General features: G+C 30.5%; 3 protein-coding genes across 4 annotated transcripts in view; 1 reads left to right on the top strand and 2 right to left on the bottom strand.

Annotated features, from left to right (window-relative positions):
• Positions 1-1,799: 1,799 nt before the first annotated feature.
• LOC112097624 (protein disulfide isomerase-like 5-4) lies at positions 1,800-4,318 on the bottom strand. 2 transcript variants are annotated; one of them, XM_024182843.1, is made up of 6 exons: positions 4,287-4,318; positions 3,357-3,414; positions 2,884-2,924; positions 2,669-2,743; positions 2,499-2,555; positions 1,800-2,023 (listed from the first exon to the last, which is right to left on the bottom strand). In XM_024182843.1, the coding sequence occupies exons 1-6, from the start codon at positions 4,301-4,303 to the stop codon at positions 1,939-1,941; spliced, it is 333 nt and encodes a 110-aa protein (XP_024038611.1). In that variant the 5' UTR covers positions 4,304-4,318; the 3' UTR covers positions 1,800-1,938. The 2 variants fall into 2 exon arrangements, with proteins under 2 accessions (XP_024038611.1, XP_024038612.1); XM_024182844.1 differs by lacking the exon at positions 2,499-2,555.
• Positions 4,319-9,173: 4,855 nt separating this feature from the next.
• LOC112097628 (putative pre-16S rRNA nuclease) lies at positions 9,174-11,405 on the bottom strand. Its single transcript, XM_024182849.1, has 4 exons — positions 11,263-11,405; positions 11,119-11,170; positions 9,554-9,637; positions 9,174-9,434 (listed from the first exon to the last, which is right to left on the bottom strand). Exons 1-4 carry the CDS (start codon positions 11,403-11,405, stop codon positions 9,174-9,176), a joined length of 540 nt encoding a protein of 179 aa, XP_024038617.1.
• Positions 11,406-17,359: 5,954 nt separating this feature from the next.
• Positions 17,360-19,515, top strand: part of LOC112097627 (chaperonin CPN60, mitochondrial-like) — a 2,419-nt gene continuing 263 nt past the window's right edge. The window contains exons 1-9 of the mRNA XM_024182848.1: positions 17,360-17,484; positions 17,585-17,609; positions 17,747-18,082; positions 18,179-18,274; positions 18,418-18,525; positions 18,698-18,883; positions 19,024-19,104; positions 19,192-19,242; positions 19,489-19,512. Of these exons, the coding sequence (XP_024038616.1) occupies positions 17,963-18,082; positions 18,179-18,274; positions 18,418-18,525; positions 18,698-18,883; positions 19,024-19,104; positions 19,192-19,242; positions 19,489-19,512 (666 nt within the window). The 5' untranslated portion in view covers positions 17,360-17,484; positions 17,585-17,609; positions 17,747-17,962. The remainder of the gene's footprint in view (positions 17,485-17,584; positions 17,610-17,746; positions 18,083-18,178; positions 18,275-18,417; positions 18,526-18,697; positions 18,884-19,023; positions 19,105-19,191; positions 19,243-19,488; positions 19,513-19,515) is intronic.

The raw sequence follows: 19,515 nt of genomic DNA, 5'->3' as shown, positions 1-19,515 counted from the left end.
ATTAATAGGGAAGTGACTACCCACACCTCTAAATTTTACTTAAATGGTCATACATAACTCCTTAAATTAAAAATATAATATGTTAAATAAGTGTAAAATAATTTCAATATTAACAAAATTATTTTAACATTATTTATTTTTCATATTCTTTTTACTAATATTAAAATCTATTTGACATACTACTAAAATTAAATAATTATACCTAACATTCACAATAATTTCACAATGATTTATAAAATTTATATTATTTTTTACAATATCTTATTTAATTATGTCTACATTAATATCAATCTTAAAATCAATTTTTGAATTAATAGATTTTAATTAATCCGTCAAGATAGACTAATAATAACTTAATATTAGCAAAATTTTCATTGTACACGTTATATTATCAACTATACTTATTATAACATTTTATGTGTATCATATGATATTTATTTATTATTTTTCTCTTATTACTATATTTATATTTATTTAGATTATTTTAATCAAAAGGTATAATAGTCATTTATGAAACTAAGAAGGTCTGTGTGACCATTTATGAAACTAAAGGGATCTGTATGATTATTTAAGCAAACCTTAGGGGAGTGAGTGACTTTTTTTCTAAATTGATATTAATTTAAAATTAACAAATTAATGTTTACCCGCAACCTATAAGTTACCTGTTATATTTTAATTAATTATCTAATTATGTATTATATTAAATGAATGATTCAGCTTAAAACTTTTACATCTAAGGGTCCACATTAATCCCACTATCAACGCTGTAAAAATCCATACAGCATCATAGAGAAATCCTATTTTCAAATTACACCACTACTTAGTTCAAAGAATCAATGATAGGATTATTGTTAATGAAAAAATAATTATTTTTGAAATATGATGGTTTCAATTAAAATGATTTTATTAGGTTCAAGTTTATTAAGAAGAAATTTAAAAAAAAATGAAGGACGAAGTTCATGGGCGCTAAACTAATAATTAGGAATAAAAAAAGTAGAGGGATGAAGTTCAATTTCAGTTTAGATGAAGATATTAATATTAAAATAAAAAAATATTTAATTACATATAATTTAAGAATTACGAGACATGTTCAGGAATAATATTACTGAAAATTTTTAATTTAGGCATATACGTTATTATTATTGACAAATTAATATAATATGGGCATACCCAACAAAAATTTAAGGAGGGCTTTGCCCCAAACTCTTTTTCAAAGAATTAAATAAAAAGAATTTAAAAACTTCTAAATGATAAATACTTGTAATTTTGTTGAGAGAGTGCTATTAATTTAGTGGTTTTACAGACTTAGTTTAACTTTCAATAACCATATAATTTTATTTTTTGTGGAGATTACTTTCAAAAAAAGATACTTTCACGAATGCGGCCACACTAGTTAAAAAATGGTCTTCTCTGATACCATTTTGGTATCAGAAACCTGTTTTACTAACACCGAATTTAGTGTCACTGAATACGATGCAAGAAATTTACTGACACAAATTTTTTGTATCAGCAAATCTATGTCACCATAGTATCAAAAAAAAGTTGATGCTTGAACATCACATATATAACGAGACTATGGTATCAAACAAATAATGATACAAAGGCATAATAAATATAACGATACTTTGGTATCAATGTTTATTTGAGAAAAAAAAATAAAAAATAAAAATCCATATAATAGAAATTGAAAATTTGCAATTGGCATTTGAATTGAAATTTACATTCAAGAATATGAAAACTATTACATTGCAATGAACAATTCAAAAATTATTACATTGCAATGAACAATTTAAAATTATTACATTGTTTGAAACTTATTACATTGTTTACCAACTACAAATAATTTATAAACTGATATATAGTAACAGCACAATCTTCCAACACATGTTTATTGCTTCTGCGGATTCTTTCTTTCGGTAATCGAAATGAAGTCTTCTATTATTGTTTCCATGTTCCAATTTGACATTTGCTCTGATTATTTAGTTTTGACCCATATACATGCTTTGGTTTATTGTAAGTCATCCTGCACCATTCAAGACATGCACAATAAAAAAACTGATAAAATTTACATGCTGCAATCTACATAGTTTCCTAATGGCATATAAATGCATGCAAGACAAGCATATTATATTAAAAATAAAAATTATTTTAACCGTTGTCCAAGCATATGCAAAATAATAGCAACCACAGAATATAATTTTACACATAAACATGAAAAGGCAAAGTCAGGAGAAAACTAAAATTATAAGGATATTGTGATGACAAATGAAAAGGATTCAGAGTTTTCACACTCTATTTCCTTTGAGAAAAAAAGAAAAAAAAATATTAAAGTTTTTACACAACATAATTTTAGATTTAGTCAAATTAACCATGGTATAAAATTGTTATCAATAGAAACAGTAAAAGAAACATAGATAAAAGGGATGATATAAAATTGTTATCAATAGAAACAGTAAAAGCAGCATAGATAAAAAGGAATGTGAAAATATGTCATTTACCTAACATCACTTCCTTTGCGGAATATGCGAATAGATGGATACGCTTGTATATGATGCCTGAACATTCATTATGGACTGAATATCAACAACAAAAGTGATGATCACAATAGCAAGAATGTAAAAAAACAGAAAATCAACTGAAAGTGAGAAAACGTTAATCTAGGAATTACCTCCTACACAACTCGACTTCTTCAGTGCAATCAACTTTTGCCAAAAGAATACGTCCATCCATTTCGGGATCATACCTGTAAAAAGCGAACATGAATAAAAAATCCTTAAAGCATGGTATAAAACTGGGTTTGCTAAGCTAATAACTGAATGAGGAGACAGATTTACCATTTACAACATTTATCTACAGAAAAGAATTAAGGGAGGGAAAAAAAACCTTTCTCTCATTGTTTTGGCTGCTTTCTCCCATGATGGTTTCTGGAAGAAGAAGAAATAGTGAGGCAAATATAAAGAGAGAGAGAAAGAGGAGAAATTATTAACAACATCATGAGAGGAAGTCTAACAATACAGTCAAACAAACAAAAGAAAACCCATGCTTAGTTGTATAACAAGCATGGAAAGTTCAACACAAACACAAACACAGAGACCAATGGAGTTAACCAAAGTAAAAAAGGAATTTCTGTGCACATGTCAGTGGACACACAGAGCAATGGAGTTAATCAACTTAATATGTGTGCATATGAGCAGGCACAAACATGACATCCAAGTGAATAAATTTAAAATATTATATCTGTCAATTACATCAACACAAACATGAGAAAGAATAGATCCAATAAGGTAAATCTAGACAACAATGATAAAAAAGCAACAAGCCAAAATTTGAGAAACAAAAGGTCAAAACAAAAATACCAGGCGTTTACTCCAGTAGCACCATGGAGCATAAAAATTGACAGCTAGAATAGGATACCTGGAAAGGAAATATAATACAAATCAAAGAAGGCATCATTGCAATTGTCACATAGCAGAGAAATATTGTGATCACAGAATTGAAAACAGTCAAATATAGGGCTGGGATGCTTCTTCCATTCTTTCCCAGCTGAAGAAAGAGAGAGAGAGAGAGAAGAAAACAGTCAAATTTTTTAAGACATGCAATTTCCTTTTGAATGGCTATAATATTTATACGTTAACGTGAAGTAGGAGTTCAGGGTTCCAGCGACAAGTGAAATACCCTATTCCTGCAAGAGATCAGATATTTCTGATTTTATTTTCTAAAATACAGAAATATCTCATTGTGTGCTCCATTCTCAAAATTAGTGATTATTATCAGCCAAAAACCTTTAGCAGTCCAGAAACATGCAGGATGTGTAGGTGAACCTCAAAGCGAATTTAACTTTTGACCAACTGGAAATTTCTGATCTAACCCAAAGGAATCAACAGAAATGCCTCTATTTCCTTAAACTACAGTAGAGAATGTTTTCAATACTAACTATCAAGACACTATTGCAAGTGAGTAGATTCTGCTTAGACCTTTTAGTAATAAAATTTCTCTTGCTGCCAACCTTGGAAAATCGAAGGACAATTGGAGAATTGTTTAAACTTTTCTAGTATCTATAATCCTTGAATCACAAACTCTTTGAAAAGATTAATATTTAACTATCATTGATGCAATTTTCTTAATCAAATCCAGTCTTATTTATGAAAAGGACAACCACCCAAAAATTTTCTAACTAAATAAATAACAGCATCTAATATGAAATTTAATTGTTAAACTAGAAGTATAGGTTTTAGTTTTTCTACAAGAAAAAGAAAATGTAGAAGCATCAGAAGACCAAGACTTACAGTTCCCAACACGTCATTCACGTCTATTGATGCAAATTCACATGAAAGTGAGGGAAAACTGCATGACAAGTCAAAAATGGTCAGCAAACCCAATTCGTGAAAGATGAATAGCAGGAATGGTTTAAACATTACTTGAAAGTACTTAAAACCAGATGAAAATATCATTTAAACTGATATCATTAAACTCTACCTCATATTAAAATCAATGCGCAAGAAGTCCCCATCAGTACTCTTATCGACAATGACAGCTGTAGAGGTGGTCACTGTTAAATAATTATTTAGTTCCTGCAAAATAAAAGTCACCATTTACATAACAAGCAATTCATAAGATCAATAATTACCAAAGAAACAGCAGGTGTAGAGAAGCGTTGGGAGTGTAACCGGCAGATAACTAAATAAAAAGAGCCAAAGAACTAAAAACAATGAAAAGCCAAATAGAACAGCATGAAAGCATCATGTTACACAAACAATCTAGGTGGACGATAATATACACTGAATATGCAAAATGCACCCATGATATCCGACAAAAGAGGCACAACTATGCAAGCGGCAACCTACCATTCCAAATAAAAACAACATAGAAAGGGCTGATATTATGGATTATCCTGCACCAGATAGTGATGCCTCTGTCAAATCCCTTGGAAAGTTCCTGCAAACAGAAAAGAAATAAGTAACAATATAAACCCTGTGATTTTATCCATGTGATTTACTAATACAGCCAATGCATAAAAAGATTGATTTGCTTCTGGCCTACCGATTTAAATAAAAAGATACCGGTTGGATTTAAAATTTAATAGAATCACCAACTTTCAAGTATAATGGGATGGACGAATTATAAATATTAGCAAACAAGTAAAAACTTCAGTCATAAAAACCGCAGATCAAATTGACCGTCCTGCAACTCGGAATCAAGCCATTCATAAATCAAACACAGAGAGAGAGAGGGGGAGAGAGCAAGAGAGGGAGGGGGCAGAGAATTGATGAAGTGAAGCGGATCGGGTGATGTGAGTTTCTTGAATCAATTTTTTTTTTTAAATCCACAAAACCACAAAATGATTGCCCATAAGAAATTCACCACCTTCACTAGTCCAATACCAAGAACAATAATCGTTTTCTTTTTCAAGTAAATATAATTCATCGCCCTCACCGTCTCCTCTATCGGTGTCGACGTGTCTGGCCTGTGACAATAAATAACGTCGACGTAGTCCATGTCGAGGCGTTTCAAGGAAGCTTGGGTGCCCTTGACGATGTGTTTTCTGGAGAGGCCTTTATCGTTGGGGCCCTGGCCGCCCCAAAAGATCTTGGTGGAAACGACTGATAGGTCCCAATCAGAAACGTTCAACATTGGCTAAGTATACGTTGTTCTTCTTATGGTGAGAACGACCACGAATAGTAAGTTGAGATAATTTTCTGGATAATCCTTTTATTAATTGCTGGACTGGAGCTTATTTATAGTAGTTAATACAAACACTACTAATGATTTGTAGCCACAACTCATGGCTAAAATCAATTTAAACAATCTTAAATAACAAACTAGAAACATAAATAGAATCCCACTTGATTTGATTCTCCACACGATCCGCAACGTGGCTTGACGTGGTAATTTCCTTGCCTTGCTCCAACAAACAACTACTCTTTATTCCATACGTAAATAAGTCTTGCATGGTATTGCATGCAACATGCATGACCACATGCATGGCTGCATGAGACTCTTACGGATGTTCAAACAAACCCCTCATATCTGGAGTTAGGCTTATGGACCCTTGCTGACCTCCTTGGTTCTCTATCAACGACGATGTCGGATCGCTTCCACCCGAGCTCGCGAATGGCCTGGCCCATGATCTCTTCCGCGCGGCCGTTGGCGTAGACCTCGGCATTGTCGAAGAAGTTGATGCCGTGGTCGCGGGAGCACTGCAAGAGCGACTTCGCCTCCGTCACGTCCAGCTGGTTCCCGAAGCTGACTCACGCTCCGTACGAGAGCTGGCTCACTCTCGGCCCCGTTTCTTGAATCAATATTTCCTTGGCCCTGATTTTAGATTTAGGGTTTCAGTAGAAAGAGAGGGGGGAATCGATTTTGGAAGGAGAGGAAAAGAAGAAGCTAATTTCAAGGTGTTTAATTTATATGATAACTTTTTAGCAATTAGAATGATGCCGTTTAGATTTAGGAAAATTGAAAAAATTAAAATAAAATTAAAATTACTTCTCCAATTAGCATCAATGTTTGGTTATGATACAATGATCACTGACACTTATATGTAAAAGACGTTAAAATCCGCTTAGGTCATCAAATGTTGATAATTTTTTATTTAGTATCAGAAACCTAGTATTATTGTTTCTCATTTTTCCAGTGGTGCCACAAGAGTTCCAACATTTAAAATTAATAATTATTGTCCTGATTTTTTAAAATTTAAAAGAAAATAATAAAATTTAAGTTTTTGAGACATTCAACACGTTTAAGTGAACAGTAAAAAAATAATTAACCGCCCCAAATTAAATTAAAACCTTTTTATCTAAGCCCCCGATAATTTAATTGTTTGAGTCCACCATTGCTTTAATTTTATATAAAACATTTTAATACAAAATTACTCATCATGCAAATAACTATTAAAGATAATTTGTCATAAGTTAATATTATATAATTTCTTTGAATCTTGAAATTTTTACTTCTAATATCATATTACATAAAAATTGAAATAGTTTAAGTAAGGTTTTTTTTAAAATCATAAATAATGTACAAAATAAAACTTAATGAAGGATTATTTGAACCCAAATTCTCATTTGACTCAGTATTAAAAAACTTTATTATTAAATTGTCTCTAACATAAGATACTGTTATGGACTTAATAATGCATACTTCGTGCTCTCATCTTGAAGTCATCTCTAAATTTGCTTAATGTATACAGAAACAAAAAAATTGTTTCATATTTATTAATTTTTCTTACTCCTCTAGTTGAAAACAGATCAAACTGAGTTGTTAAATATTGGATTTGGTCAAAACTATATCACTAGTCAAGCTATTCTAGATTCAAACAATCAAATCTATTTCATTGAATTCGAATTATATAAGAAAGAGGAAAGCCATGCCATTGACAAATATTGTGCGCTTTAGTTTAGTTGTTTAATTGATTATTGATTACAACTATAATTTTATTATTACTTTATTTTTTCATGATATTATATATGTTTTATAGCGGTTTAATGACAATAATGGGCAAAAAAATTAATTCCACTTAACAAGTTGAGGGATTTGGTTTTTGGGTATGAGCAGGTTAAGGGTTGGATAGATAGAAGAAGAAGAATGGATGAAAAAAGTTGCAGAAAATCATGAATTAGTTTCAAAGGTATATTATGTATTAAGATGGATTTATAAAGTATAATATAAACTTTTAAATTTTAACAATGGTTTTAATGAGTAAAGGAATTTTGAAACTAATCCGGTGGATTTAAAATGTACTCATTAAAACATAATTATTTTTTTTTGAAAAGACTAAAACTTAATTATTTAAAATTAATATATTAGTGTATAGAATAATGAAGCGATCAAGGTAATTTTTACAGCATAAATAATCCTACTCTTTTGTGAAATAGTAACTCTTGGAATTGTCTGATTAGATTATCAGAAGATGTTTGCTTGTGGATGCCAACTGACGTTACAAAGTGATAAATGGATGAACGCACTGTTAACGGGATAATAAGTTGTATATGTAGGATTAACGTGTGTGTAGAAGAAATCTTGCGGTTATAATAGACTTGAAAGGTATAGTCCGTGCACATCTCACTATTTGGTGCGTATGAATTTTAGCAATTGATAAACCGTGAAATCAATCAAATCATTACCGGCTATGACTAACATGATCAGCCATAATTATTTCTTGTCTCCAAAGAATTATTAGTAAACAGTAAAAGGAAGTCTTCAATGTGAAGAATTATCTGTGAATTCTTGTTCCTAAGTTTGATCCATTGTGTCCGTGAGATGAAACTAAAAAATTAAAAAAGAAAGAAATTAACAATAAAGAAGAACGATCAAGAAGAAGACGAAGAATAAAAAAAAAGGGAATTAAGAAATAAAGAAGACGAGGGGTGGAAAATAGTATTGAATGAGAAATGAGAAATATGATTTTCCTTTTTTTTTTCTTAATGTAAATTTCACAGCAACAATTAGAGCAACATTCACGGAACAATCTCTGTACCAAGTAAAGCCGACAAATATGGCCCTTGCTTTAGCCATAGGGTTTCCTTCATCCAGATTATGCCTTAATTTTCTCTGATTCCTCTAAGAATTGATTAAAGCAATAATGCATGACAGATATAGTTTTCTCTGCTTAGTAGGGATCAATGCATGCATGAAAAAGTTGAGGACGATAAACGACTAGTCGTTTTAACACCCATACGATGGTTTTAAGCTAAACTATTCGACGATTGTTCTGCTGCAACACAAGGGCCACGATGAAGAATTTATGGTAAATTTAAGTTATGTTGTATTTGGAATATTTGGCGTCGAATTTTTTCCTAATTCCAGATCCATTTGCCCTTGTGACCAAATCTAATCTTGTTAGTTCTTTGAAGGGCTTGTTTTGGCATCATGAATAATTTTCTAAGAAAATCTCATCTCAGGTATTATAGTATTGGGAGATGGTTAAAATAAATAATTTTATCAGTGTAAGTAATTGAATACTAGTGAATTCAAATACAAAGTTTTTCAATTAAAAGTAAAAAACGAAATAAATTAAATCCTATTACACCACTTTCGCAGGTAAACACGGTTGCATTTAGCGTATGCAACAAGCCTTTAAACCCCTAGGCAACCCTAGTGGACGAGTTTAGTCTCATGAGGGTTTGTAGCGACGATACCCACAAACATCATCAATCCCTTTAACAATATTTATCTTAATCTTCATTACTACCAAAATGAATGCTCCGTCCTCTCACAAGGGCAACATTATCAGAAACCTCACTACAATTATCACAGAAGCATTGTGCCATTATGCTCATTGCCGAAACTTCATCTAAGAAGGGCTTTTGACAAGCTACCTCAAATTCTTTCAATGTCCTCGTAGAACTTTCACTAGAGTTTGTCTCGTTCTGGTAGCAATAGCTTGTGTTGATATATTTATCAAAATCTTTCATGAACGTTTTGGTATGCTTGGCCTAATAAAATGAAAAAACAAAGAAAAAAAAAATGAAATGAATATACGCTTTAAAAAATGAGTTAACTAAATTAAATTTTTTAAAGACTAATAACTAAATTAAATTTTTTTAAGACTAACCCTTCGCAAGCCTTCGCCGGTCTCATCGTACTCCCCAACTATCGGGTCGCCAATGATCAGACCACCAACATTATGATCATTTATCTGCATATAAAAGTCATTAGAGAAATACAATCTATAAATTTATTTGCTTAATATATTCTTTGTAATTTGTTTTTGAACAAATTGAGCTACAATTCATGTTTCTTTTTAGAATTAAATTAACCAAATAGCATTTCTAAATTTTAACACTCAAGTCCTGCTCATTTTAATTTTTTATGCTGATATCATTGTCCGTTATTGATCATTATGAAAATTCTAATAGAATGTGGAATTGTCATTTTTGCCCTTACAAAGAAACAATTGAAGGTTGAGGATATTTAAACCATAAAAATATTCTTTGTATCACCTTTTAATTAAATAATTTATATTAAAAAATACTCATTCATTAAATTATTTTATGGACAAAGAATAAATCTCTGTAATTTACAACTATTTATTCTTTATCCATGCTATCTTTCATCTTGCACAAAAATAACCATTCGTATAAACTAAAAAAGAAAAATCCTTAGGAAAGGTGTAGTTCAAGAATTTCTAGGGAATATGAATGACAAGTTTATAAATAACAAAATTTTAAGAGCTATAAATCAAGTTTATAAATAACAAAATTTTAAGAGCTATAAATCTTATATTTGGAGCATCTATGAAAAAATAACAACATTTTCAAATCAAACCACTACTTAGACCAAAGGACCTATGGTAGGATTATTGTTGATGAAAAAAAATCTGTTTCTGAAATATGATGGTTTCAACCAAAATTATTTTATTAGGTTTGAGTTTATGACAAGTAGAAATTAAAAAAAAAAAATGGAGGATGAAGTTCAGGAGTGCTAAATTGTTATTTAGGAATAAAGAAAGCAAAGGGACGAAGTTCGGTTTCCATTTAGATGAAGATATTAATATGCAAATAATAAAATTTAATTACATATAATTTAAGAAGTATGGGACATGTTCATTAATAATATCATTGAAAACATTTAATTTAGGCATCTACACAGTCACTTTGGTCATAGTTTGTTATTATTGACAAATTAATATATTTTTGTCACATATTATTTTTTATTGACATATTCAAATAATTTATTTTATATTAAAGAGATATTATGTTATAAAATTTTTGTTATTAAATCATGTTAATTTTTCATGCATTTTGGAATTTGTACGTGAGATTACATTACTGCACATACAATGTCACTCATTCTAATAGTGAAATTAGGTCGATGGATTCAAGGGTAAAATTTTTTTAAACAATCTGGACATTCATGTTAAGATTTAGAAACCTTTGACTCTTTTGATTTTTCAGCAAACATCAGGGATGGCAATGTTAGTAACCATGCAAACACATGTATCTAAACCGTTATGCAACTATTTGGTTTGGTCTAATGGTTATATCACTAAATGAAAAACAAGGGGTACCTAACGTGGATTACGAAATAGTTGGACCTTATATAGATGTTAAATTATTGTTTATTTATTTTGAATATCACTTTTACTACTTATTCATAGTTATAATATTATAAACTTACATGTTTTCTGAGTTGCTCCAGATCTTGTGTTTTTGTAGTTTGTGTTATATGTCTGCGACATTGAAAATAAATAGTGTTACACAAATAATTAATTTATATTTTATCTCTAACTAATATTTACTATAATGTGAAAAGCAATTATACCCCAATGGTGTCATTTCCACATAATTTTGCTCGAAGTTGGCTAGTGCAAGGCCGATATACTTAGATCCAGGATCAACAGCTATAATATTTTTCTTAAGAGCTTTACATTCTCTCAAAAGATTCTTGGCAATTTTGAGACTCATTGGGGATTTTATTTTAATTAACCAACAAATTTTCTTTTTGCCAAATGATTATGCTTGTTTTGATTTGTGCTCCTTAAATTAGATGGATAATCATGTATTTGATCATGTTTTTTTCTTAAAATATAAAAGAAAAAAATCATTCATTGTACATGTATTTGTGCTCCTTGAATTAGGTAGATAATCATGCATCTGATCATGTTTTTTTTTTCAAAAATATAAAAGAAAAAAATTATTTATTGCACTTGTATTTGTTTGAGGTTGAATCACGACATAAAACATCTATGCTAATTTTTTTTTTTCAACTTCCAATTAAAATCCTGGTTCTGCGACTGATTAGAAGACTTGGGTCAATTTTAAATTTTTGCTAGCATGTGAGCGGATTCAAGAGACATTGTGAACTCAAGGAACATCTCTATTCATTCCATCAGCCCATAAATATCACTAATGACCCAAAAAACCTCAGTACGAGAGCTAGAGAGACAATTAATAAGTTCATGAGCCACTACACAATTGGCTTGATCATCACCAGCATGTTCTACCACTTTATTAGATCGGCCTGGATTTGCTCTTGCCGTGCAAACAACAGAATCCCTTCTAAAGTTAGATTAATTACATGTTATCCTTCATTAAAAATAAAATAAAATTACATGTTATCCTAGGTTGCAATGTTAGATTTCATAATTAAAAAATAATATTTTCATATTTGAATTATCTTTGTTTTCAATTATTTTTTATAATTAATTTTTTAGAGTACGTATTCATAGAATAAGGTACTTTATGTCTCATTTTATTTAATATACTTCTTTCTACTTATGAAATTTTATGGTCATAATAAAATATTAATTTTTAATTTAGCCCAAGATAATATAAAGCTTTGGGTCCGCCCCTTGTTAACTTATTGACTAGCAACTAAATAGACGATGTTTGGGTTGCCTCTCCGATGATTGAAATTTTTTTCTTTTTCTTTTTTTTGTGAAAAAAAGAAAATACTCAAATAATTTTATTTTTAAATTAAATTAAAGAAGTTGTTTCTTACAGAAGTACAAGACGCAGTTCCTACGAAATAAAATTAAAGAATGAAGTTATCAAAAAAAAAAAAAATTAAAGAATGAAGAAGATAGAAATTGTAAAAGCTAGCTGCATACACAGCTTTTGGGCATGTATTAAAGGACAAATTAATCAAGCACGCCACCAAATTGGAACGCATTCATGATTCACCCGATGGTGAGTTGCAGAAAGGAGACTTTGCACAAAAGTACAAACTCATTAATCATTAAGACATGAAGTAGTTGTAATTATTTAATTTTAATAACTTTAATTATCAACTTCTAAAATTTATGGTAACCTTATCAATAAAATTCCGAAGGATGAAAATTGTCAATCAGTCTCATTAATAACGGCAACTTCTTGCTCAATGTCACTCGTTTTCACTCTTAAATTTGAATATTTCAGTAGTTTTCTTATTAATTAAATTGAATAAGTTGTGGTTTATGTGTAATCACTCGAGTTTCAGCAATAATGAGTAGGGTTAGTGTTGGTATTTGCACAAAATTGTTATAACTACAATTATTAATAGTTGAAGAACACCAAATTTATTTATTGAGTAGTGTTACACATCTCAAAATTTTTATCATAAATGATATGACATTCATCAAATTGATTGGTGAGATAATACAATTAATTTACTTAAATTTTATAAGAAATTATGAAATTTAATGAATGACATGTTATTTAGAATAAACTTTGAGATAATAGGAGTCTATTATCACTCTTATTTTTTTAGACTTGGCTAGGACTGAAAAATGACGTTGAATCGTTAATAGGAAAATCATTCAAGAAAACATAGAATGACGATGCAAGGCCGCAAGAATATTAAAAAATATGTTAGAGCCGGATAGGGATGGCAATGGGCATCGCCCGCGGCGGGTTTGTCATTATCAAAGCCAAATCCACACAAAATTTAAATTACCAAATCCACACAAAATTTAAATTACCAAACCTACCTGCAACCCATAGCGGGTTTTAATTTTTTTAAGAAAACCCACCCGCTAAGGATTTTGACAGTTACCAAACCCACAATGGTATCCGGCGGATTTTTTGAGAGATTTTTATATTTAAAATCACAAATGTTGAATATATAAATTTACAATAATAACCTCAAATTCCACATAACATATTCAATTTTAAATTTAACTAATATAAATGAAAAATTAAAATTTCAACATCAATCCAACACAAAATTTTAAATTTTAAGTATAAAATACACAAATCCATTAAAAAAAACGACAAACTAATATCTAAAATAACAATTACATTTCATATTATCATTCAACACAAGCTCCAAAAAAGATGTTCATTTCATTCACTATCATTAGCACCCATCCAACATGATGCCTACAATAATGATTAAGATTAATATTTTCTAAAAAAAATAATATTTTTCAAATATTAATCCGAAAAAACTTATACTATGAACTAATTCATGCATTAAGTTAAAGAAAAATAGTCCATACAAAAATATTTTGGTTATTTGGCACTTTGCATTGTTGTACACACTACACTTGTTTATACTTTGGTTATTTGGCACTTTACATAATTGCATTATTTTCTTTATATATTAAAGATTTAAATATTTTTTCAATTAAAATTAAATTAAAAATATTTAAAAAATATTGCGGGTCTAGCGGATATCCATGCGGGTATTCGCCGGATATTGGGCTAATACCAAACTCACCCGCATCCAAGTGCGGGTTTCAATTTGTAATACCAAACCCACCCGCAACCCACAAAATTATCTGAAGCAGACGGGTTTTGGCAGGTGGATTTGGGCGGGTTTGCAGACACAATTGTCATCCCTAGAGCCGGTTAAATGAAGAGAAATTTTAAATAGTTTTCATAAAGCATATTTTCATTTTTTTTATTGAACATAAAAATTGCATTAATCTCATGACAAAAGAGTATAAAGTTCTACTAAAACATTTTCCAGCCGAACTACAACACTAGTCGTCGAGGCGGAACTACATTCACGCCTAGCAAGGGTTGCCAAGGTTTCAAAATTTATTTTTAAAAAATAATGTGAAAACTAAAAAGTTTTCAAAATGATCCCCAATATATTTTTCAAGGCAACTCTCAATTTTCTTCATATTTTGGCAACCCCTAAATTAAAATCTTAATTCCACCACCGACTAGACGACTTTTGCAAATTCTGCTAGCTTTTGAGTTGATACTTTGCAATTTCAAGAGACAAGTTGAACTCAAAAAGCACTCATTCGTTCCATCAGCAGATGAATATCACTAATGACCTAAACAAACCTCAATACGAAAGCCTTCAATCAGCCACTACACAATTGCGCTACTACAGTCATTGAATTCGCATGGCAACAACATCCATGGTTGTGCACGTTTTAGCTTGCGTCTTTAATGCGCGCTCAAATTTAAGTTGGCAAAAATACATGATTTTTCTCTAAGCTCTGATTTTAATCTTGTGGGAAGGAGATGAATGAAATACTAATTTTTTTTTTTAAAGGGTGAAAGACCAAAAAAGAAAAAACAGTACTTGAAAATTATAAGCTCAAAAGTTGTTTAACTAGCAATTCATTCATTTATTTTTTTAGAAGGAATAATTCATGAGTTTTCAAGTCAGCTTTAACAACAGTGAGATGTGAAAATAATTGTTGCATCTTCAGAAAGTAGTCCTCTTATAAGAATGCACACATCCTTTTAAAGTACAGACGTTCGGATTTTATAAGCTCATATTACAATATATTTATGTAATATTCAGAAGTTTCATCAAGAGTTTTTAAGTTACATTTCACTCTTACCCCTCCTCATCATCAAATTAAATGTATGCCCTTAGAATTGCATTCGTGACTTCTTGCTTCCACTGCAATGGTTAAGCCAACTATATTCGGGATTTAAATTTACGTGATTATAATACATTCTCGAAATGTAACGAGACTAAAATGATAATCTAAGCCTGTTAAACTAAAACCAAAACAAAACAATTGAGCCATTGGTCTGGATTGAATTTATGGAAACAAGCCCAGGTTTGTTTAAAAATGGGCCATACCCAATGCATCTTTGAGTTTGACCCCTTCACCTTATTCCATGCAAATTAGTTAATTTTTTTTTTTTTTGTAAAACCTAGCAATTTGTATGTTTGTTTTATTATTCATTCCTTTCATTAAGTTTTTTTTCTTGAAGTGTTCTGTCAATGCTCATCCTGGTGTCATACATCATATTGAGATAGCACACATTATATACTTATGGGCGCAAGTATATGCAACACAATCTAATGTATTTATGCCTTTGTTGGGGTTAACCAATTTAACTATAAAAACTTCTTATACAAGAGGTATGAAATCATAATAAAGAAAATTTTATTTTTCAATCTTTGTGTAATTAGAAAAGAAAAAAATGGTTGATCGTGATTTCTTTTTCATTAGATTTTAATACTAATGTATGCATGGTGTAATGTTTAGACAAAATAGATGGGCGCTTAGTGTTATTTACTTAATTTGATATCTAATTTTGAGAACCACATTGGACTGGTCCCCTTGGATCTGACTGTCCATGTAGTCTATTTTGGTCTAAATAGGGATCAAACTTTGGACTCAAATGTGGAATCAGTTAGGGGTGGGCATGAGTTGGTTTGGCTTAAATTTTAAAACAATCCGAACTAAATTATAAAAATTTGGGCCTCACCTAAACCAACCCAAATATTTTTAACCGAACCCAAATAATTCATTTGGGTTTTGTTTGAATTTTATAATCAAAATATTTTTTACTTTGATAAATTTAAATATATCAAAATTATAATAATTATCAATTTTATTAATTATTACATTACTATTAAAATATGAAAAAATATAGTGGATAAAAAATTATAAATAATAGATTTTACAATAACTTTATCCTTAAATTAAAGAATATTAGAAAATTAAAATAAAATTTAATTACGAAAATCATTATTTCTCAATAAATGAGAACGTAAACTTTAACAATAAACTTTTACAAACATGATATCAACAAGTAAATTAAAAGAAAGAAAATAAAAATTAGTGGTATTAACCATATTAAAACACAAATTCAAACAATGTCAATACAAATCAAAACAAGATAAGACATCCCAACTCATATATCAAAGCAATCCATTATAATCATTTCTATCCGCAGTACTTTAATTAAAATAACAACGACATGCTATACATGTAAAGATAGTTGTATTAAGGCTCCGGTTGATGCAACTTTTCAAGTAGAAATTTTGACAGTTGAGCTTTTACAAATAGAGCTTTTACTTAAAAAAATTTAGATGTTTGATTGTCAATAAGAGTTTTTATTAAAAATTTATAAAATTACTTTAATAGACGAGTTTTTTTAAGTTATGTTATGAAAATAATGTCAAATAAGTAGAGAATATTTTAGATATTTTAATATTTAAAATTTTTTTTTCAATCTCTACTCTCAAAAGCTTAAAATTTGAGATTTTATTAGTAGAGACAAAATAGCTTATTTAAACTCTACAAATTCTATAAAAAAAAAACCAAATAAAAACAAAAAATATAATAAGAGCTTATGGAATCAAATAAGCACTTATGAACATTATATAAGCCATACCAAATAAACACTAAATAAATAAAATAAAAGAGTAAATGAATAGAATATTTCATGTAACTGAGCAATCTCGAGCTGTTTACCAATATATGTGGAAAGTGTCCTAAGTTTAATATATAAAATGGTTCTGAATAAAGAGAATTTGAAAGACAAATTCAAAGAGCGAGCAGGCACTAAGATTTCCTCATTTCAATCTCATTCAGGTATATTTGATTAGTAAAGTGAAAGACCCCGAGTCCGAGTTCGAATCCGAGTGTCCAACTAGAAAATTCATTAAATACGCACCTTCTAACCGACTCAATCCCACCACAAGCGACCCACAAAAGCCACCCAACCAAACAAAACTGCCTTTTAAGTCTCATTAAGTCTCTGTTCTGTTTTGGTCAATCGAATTCCTCTGTCCTTTCTGCGCAACAAAATCACAAACGATGTTGCGCCATGCCTCTAACCTCGCCTCCAAAGTCAGGTGCACTTCTCCTTCACAGTTTACCAAATTTTTATTTTGTTCACTTTGTTTTCCTTCCACTTCTCTCATTTTGTTTATGTTAGTTAATTTGATTTTGTAGGTTGCTTGATAACAATTTTCAGCCGGTGATGATTCATTCATTCATTTATTAGTGTTTTTTGTTTCCTTTTTTCAAATAATAATAACTAATTCTGGCTTGGCTTATTCAGTTCAATTGATTAATTTCGTTGAGTTAATTTCGTTGAATTTAATTCTGTGTCAGGTTCATTTAACTCGGAGCAGACAGTATACAGCGGCGGAAGTCACTAAAAGATTTTTGGAATGTGAAACATCTTCTGGATTTTCTTAATTAAGAAATTAGATTTGCTGTGAATGGGAATGGAGTTAATTAATGGATACAGATCATCTGATCAAATTCAATTTACATCTATCTTCTGTCTGCAGGCACCAATTCTAAAGTTAAAAGGGAGAATTTTATATGCGGGAGGATGCGGAAGTGCCAGACCAAAGACAAGGGGCTAGAATGGCAATTGATGCACTTGTGGGAAATTTATACAGCACAGCACAACCCATCACATCATTCGAACAAATAGCCCTGGTTTTCTTTCTCACTTTAGACTCTTGCTCAATTTAATGATAATCCACAGAAATATATTTCATTTTGACGCCTTTTTTTTCCCATTTTAAATTGAAGTTTGGAACGGCTGCAGCAAATGGTGACAGAGTGATTGGCGAGCTCATAGCCAAGGCTTTTGAGAAAGGTTGGGGAAACAATCTTCATGTTTTAGCTGTAAGTTGCTTCTTGAATTTTTCATTGTCTTTACTTTTTTCTTATCTGCTGTGCCTCTGATTCGGTTGTCATGTTTCAGAACCTTCCATTTTGTTTCCTCTACTGTTTTATGTTTATTTTCTACTGCCTCACTACTATTGCAGGATCGGAAAACACCACCCAGTATTGAACTTCAGTTGTATTGGGGAATGACCCTAGACAGGGGCTATTTGTCACCTTACTTCATCACCAATCATAAGACGAAAGAATGTGTAAGCATTTTGAGATATCAATAAATTAATTGACGTTTTATGAGAAATTTGTGATTCTATAAAGGATAGATATATTGACAATGAAGTAATTGAGATTGCTTAGTTCTTACCTTGAAGATATAACTTTGGATCAGCCTTGTTATTAATCAACTAGTGATTTCATTTTTACTAGGTTTTACGAGATCCTTATATCATGATCCTTGAGAAAAAGGTTTCGAACTGCGTCTTCTTTGACTTATTGACAGAGATTGGACCAGTTAGAAGATATAATGGCACAGATGTACTGATCATTGCTGAAGATATTGAAAATGATCTCCTAGCAAGTCTTGTCTTAAATGGAGTGGCTACAGCAACCAAGGTGAACTTATACTTGACAGTGTTTTGCTGTTAAGAGATGGCCTACTTGAAGAATCTTCTATCATTCAATTATTCATTTAATTTTACAAAGTGAAGTTTCATATGTCTTCTCATTTTTTGTGGGTTCTGAATTGCTTGAAGCCTTGTGTCATAAAACCTCCTGGATTTGGAGAAAGTAGGAAGGCTAGCCTTCGGGACATTGCCAAATTCACATATGGGAAGGTTGGTTCATTTGATAAATGCTCCACCTTGCTTTGCATGATTATTATGTGATTTACAAAACAATGTGTTCCTTTCTTTCTCTTTTAGGTCATGACAGGAAGAGATTTTGAATGCGTATCTCTTGGCCATGCTGAGAAGGTGAGAGATATCAGATATCAGTGACTGGTATATAATTTTCTTTGGTGTGAAAAAAAGATTTATTTTACCTAAGTAGAGCACATCATGAGAACGTTCTTCTCATCCTTGTTTCTGGTGGACTTTAATCCTTTCTTCTGGTACAACTTTGGCATAGTAATATATTAATTTTTATTTCCTTGTGTATATTGACAAGAGAGACGAGGTTTTGCTCAAACAATATGTCTTAGCCCTCTTTTATCATTGTAGATTACGGTATCAAAGGATCAGACGGTT

Source organism: Citrus clementina, unplaced genomic scaffold (assembly GCF_000493195.1).
Source record: "Citrus clementina cultivar Clemenules unplaced genomic scaffold, Citrus_clementina_v1.0 scaffold_55, whole genome shotgun sequence".
Classification (NCBI taxonomy): Eukaryota; Viridiplantae; Streptophyta; class Magnoliopsida; order Sapindales; family Rutaceae; genus Citrus; species Citrus x clementina.
Note: the sequence above shows the minus strand (reverse complement) of the source record. Positions and strands in the feature narration are given on the sequence as shown.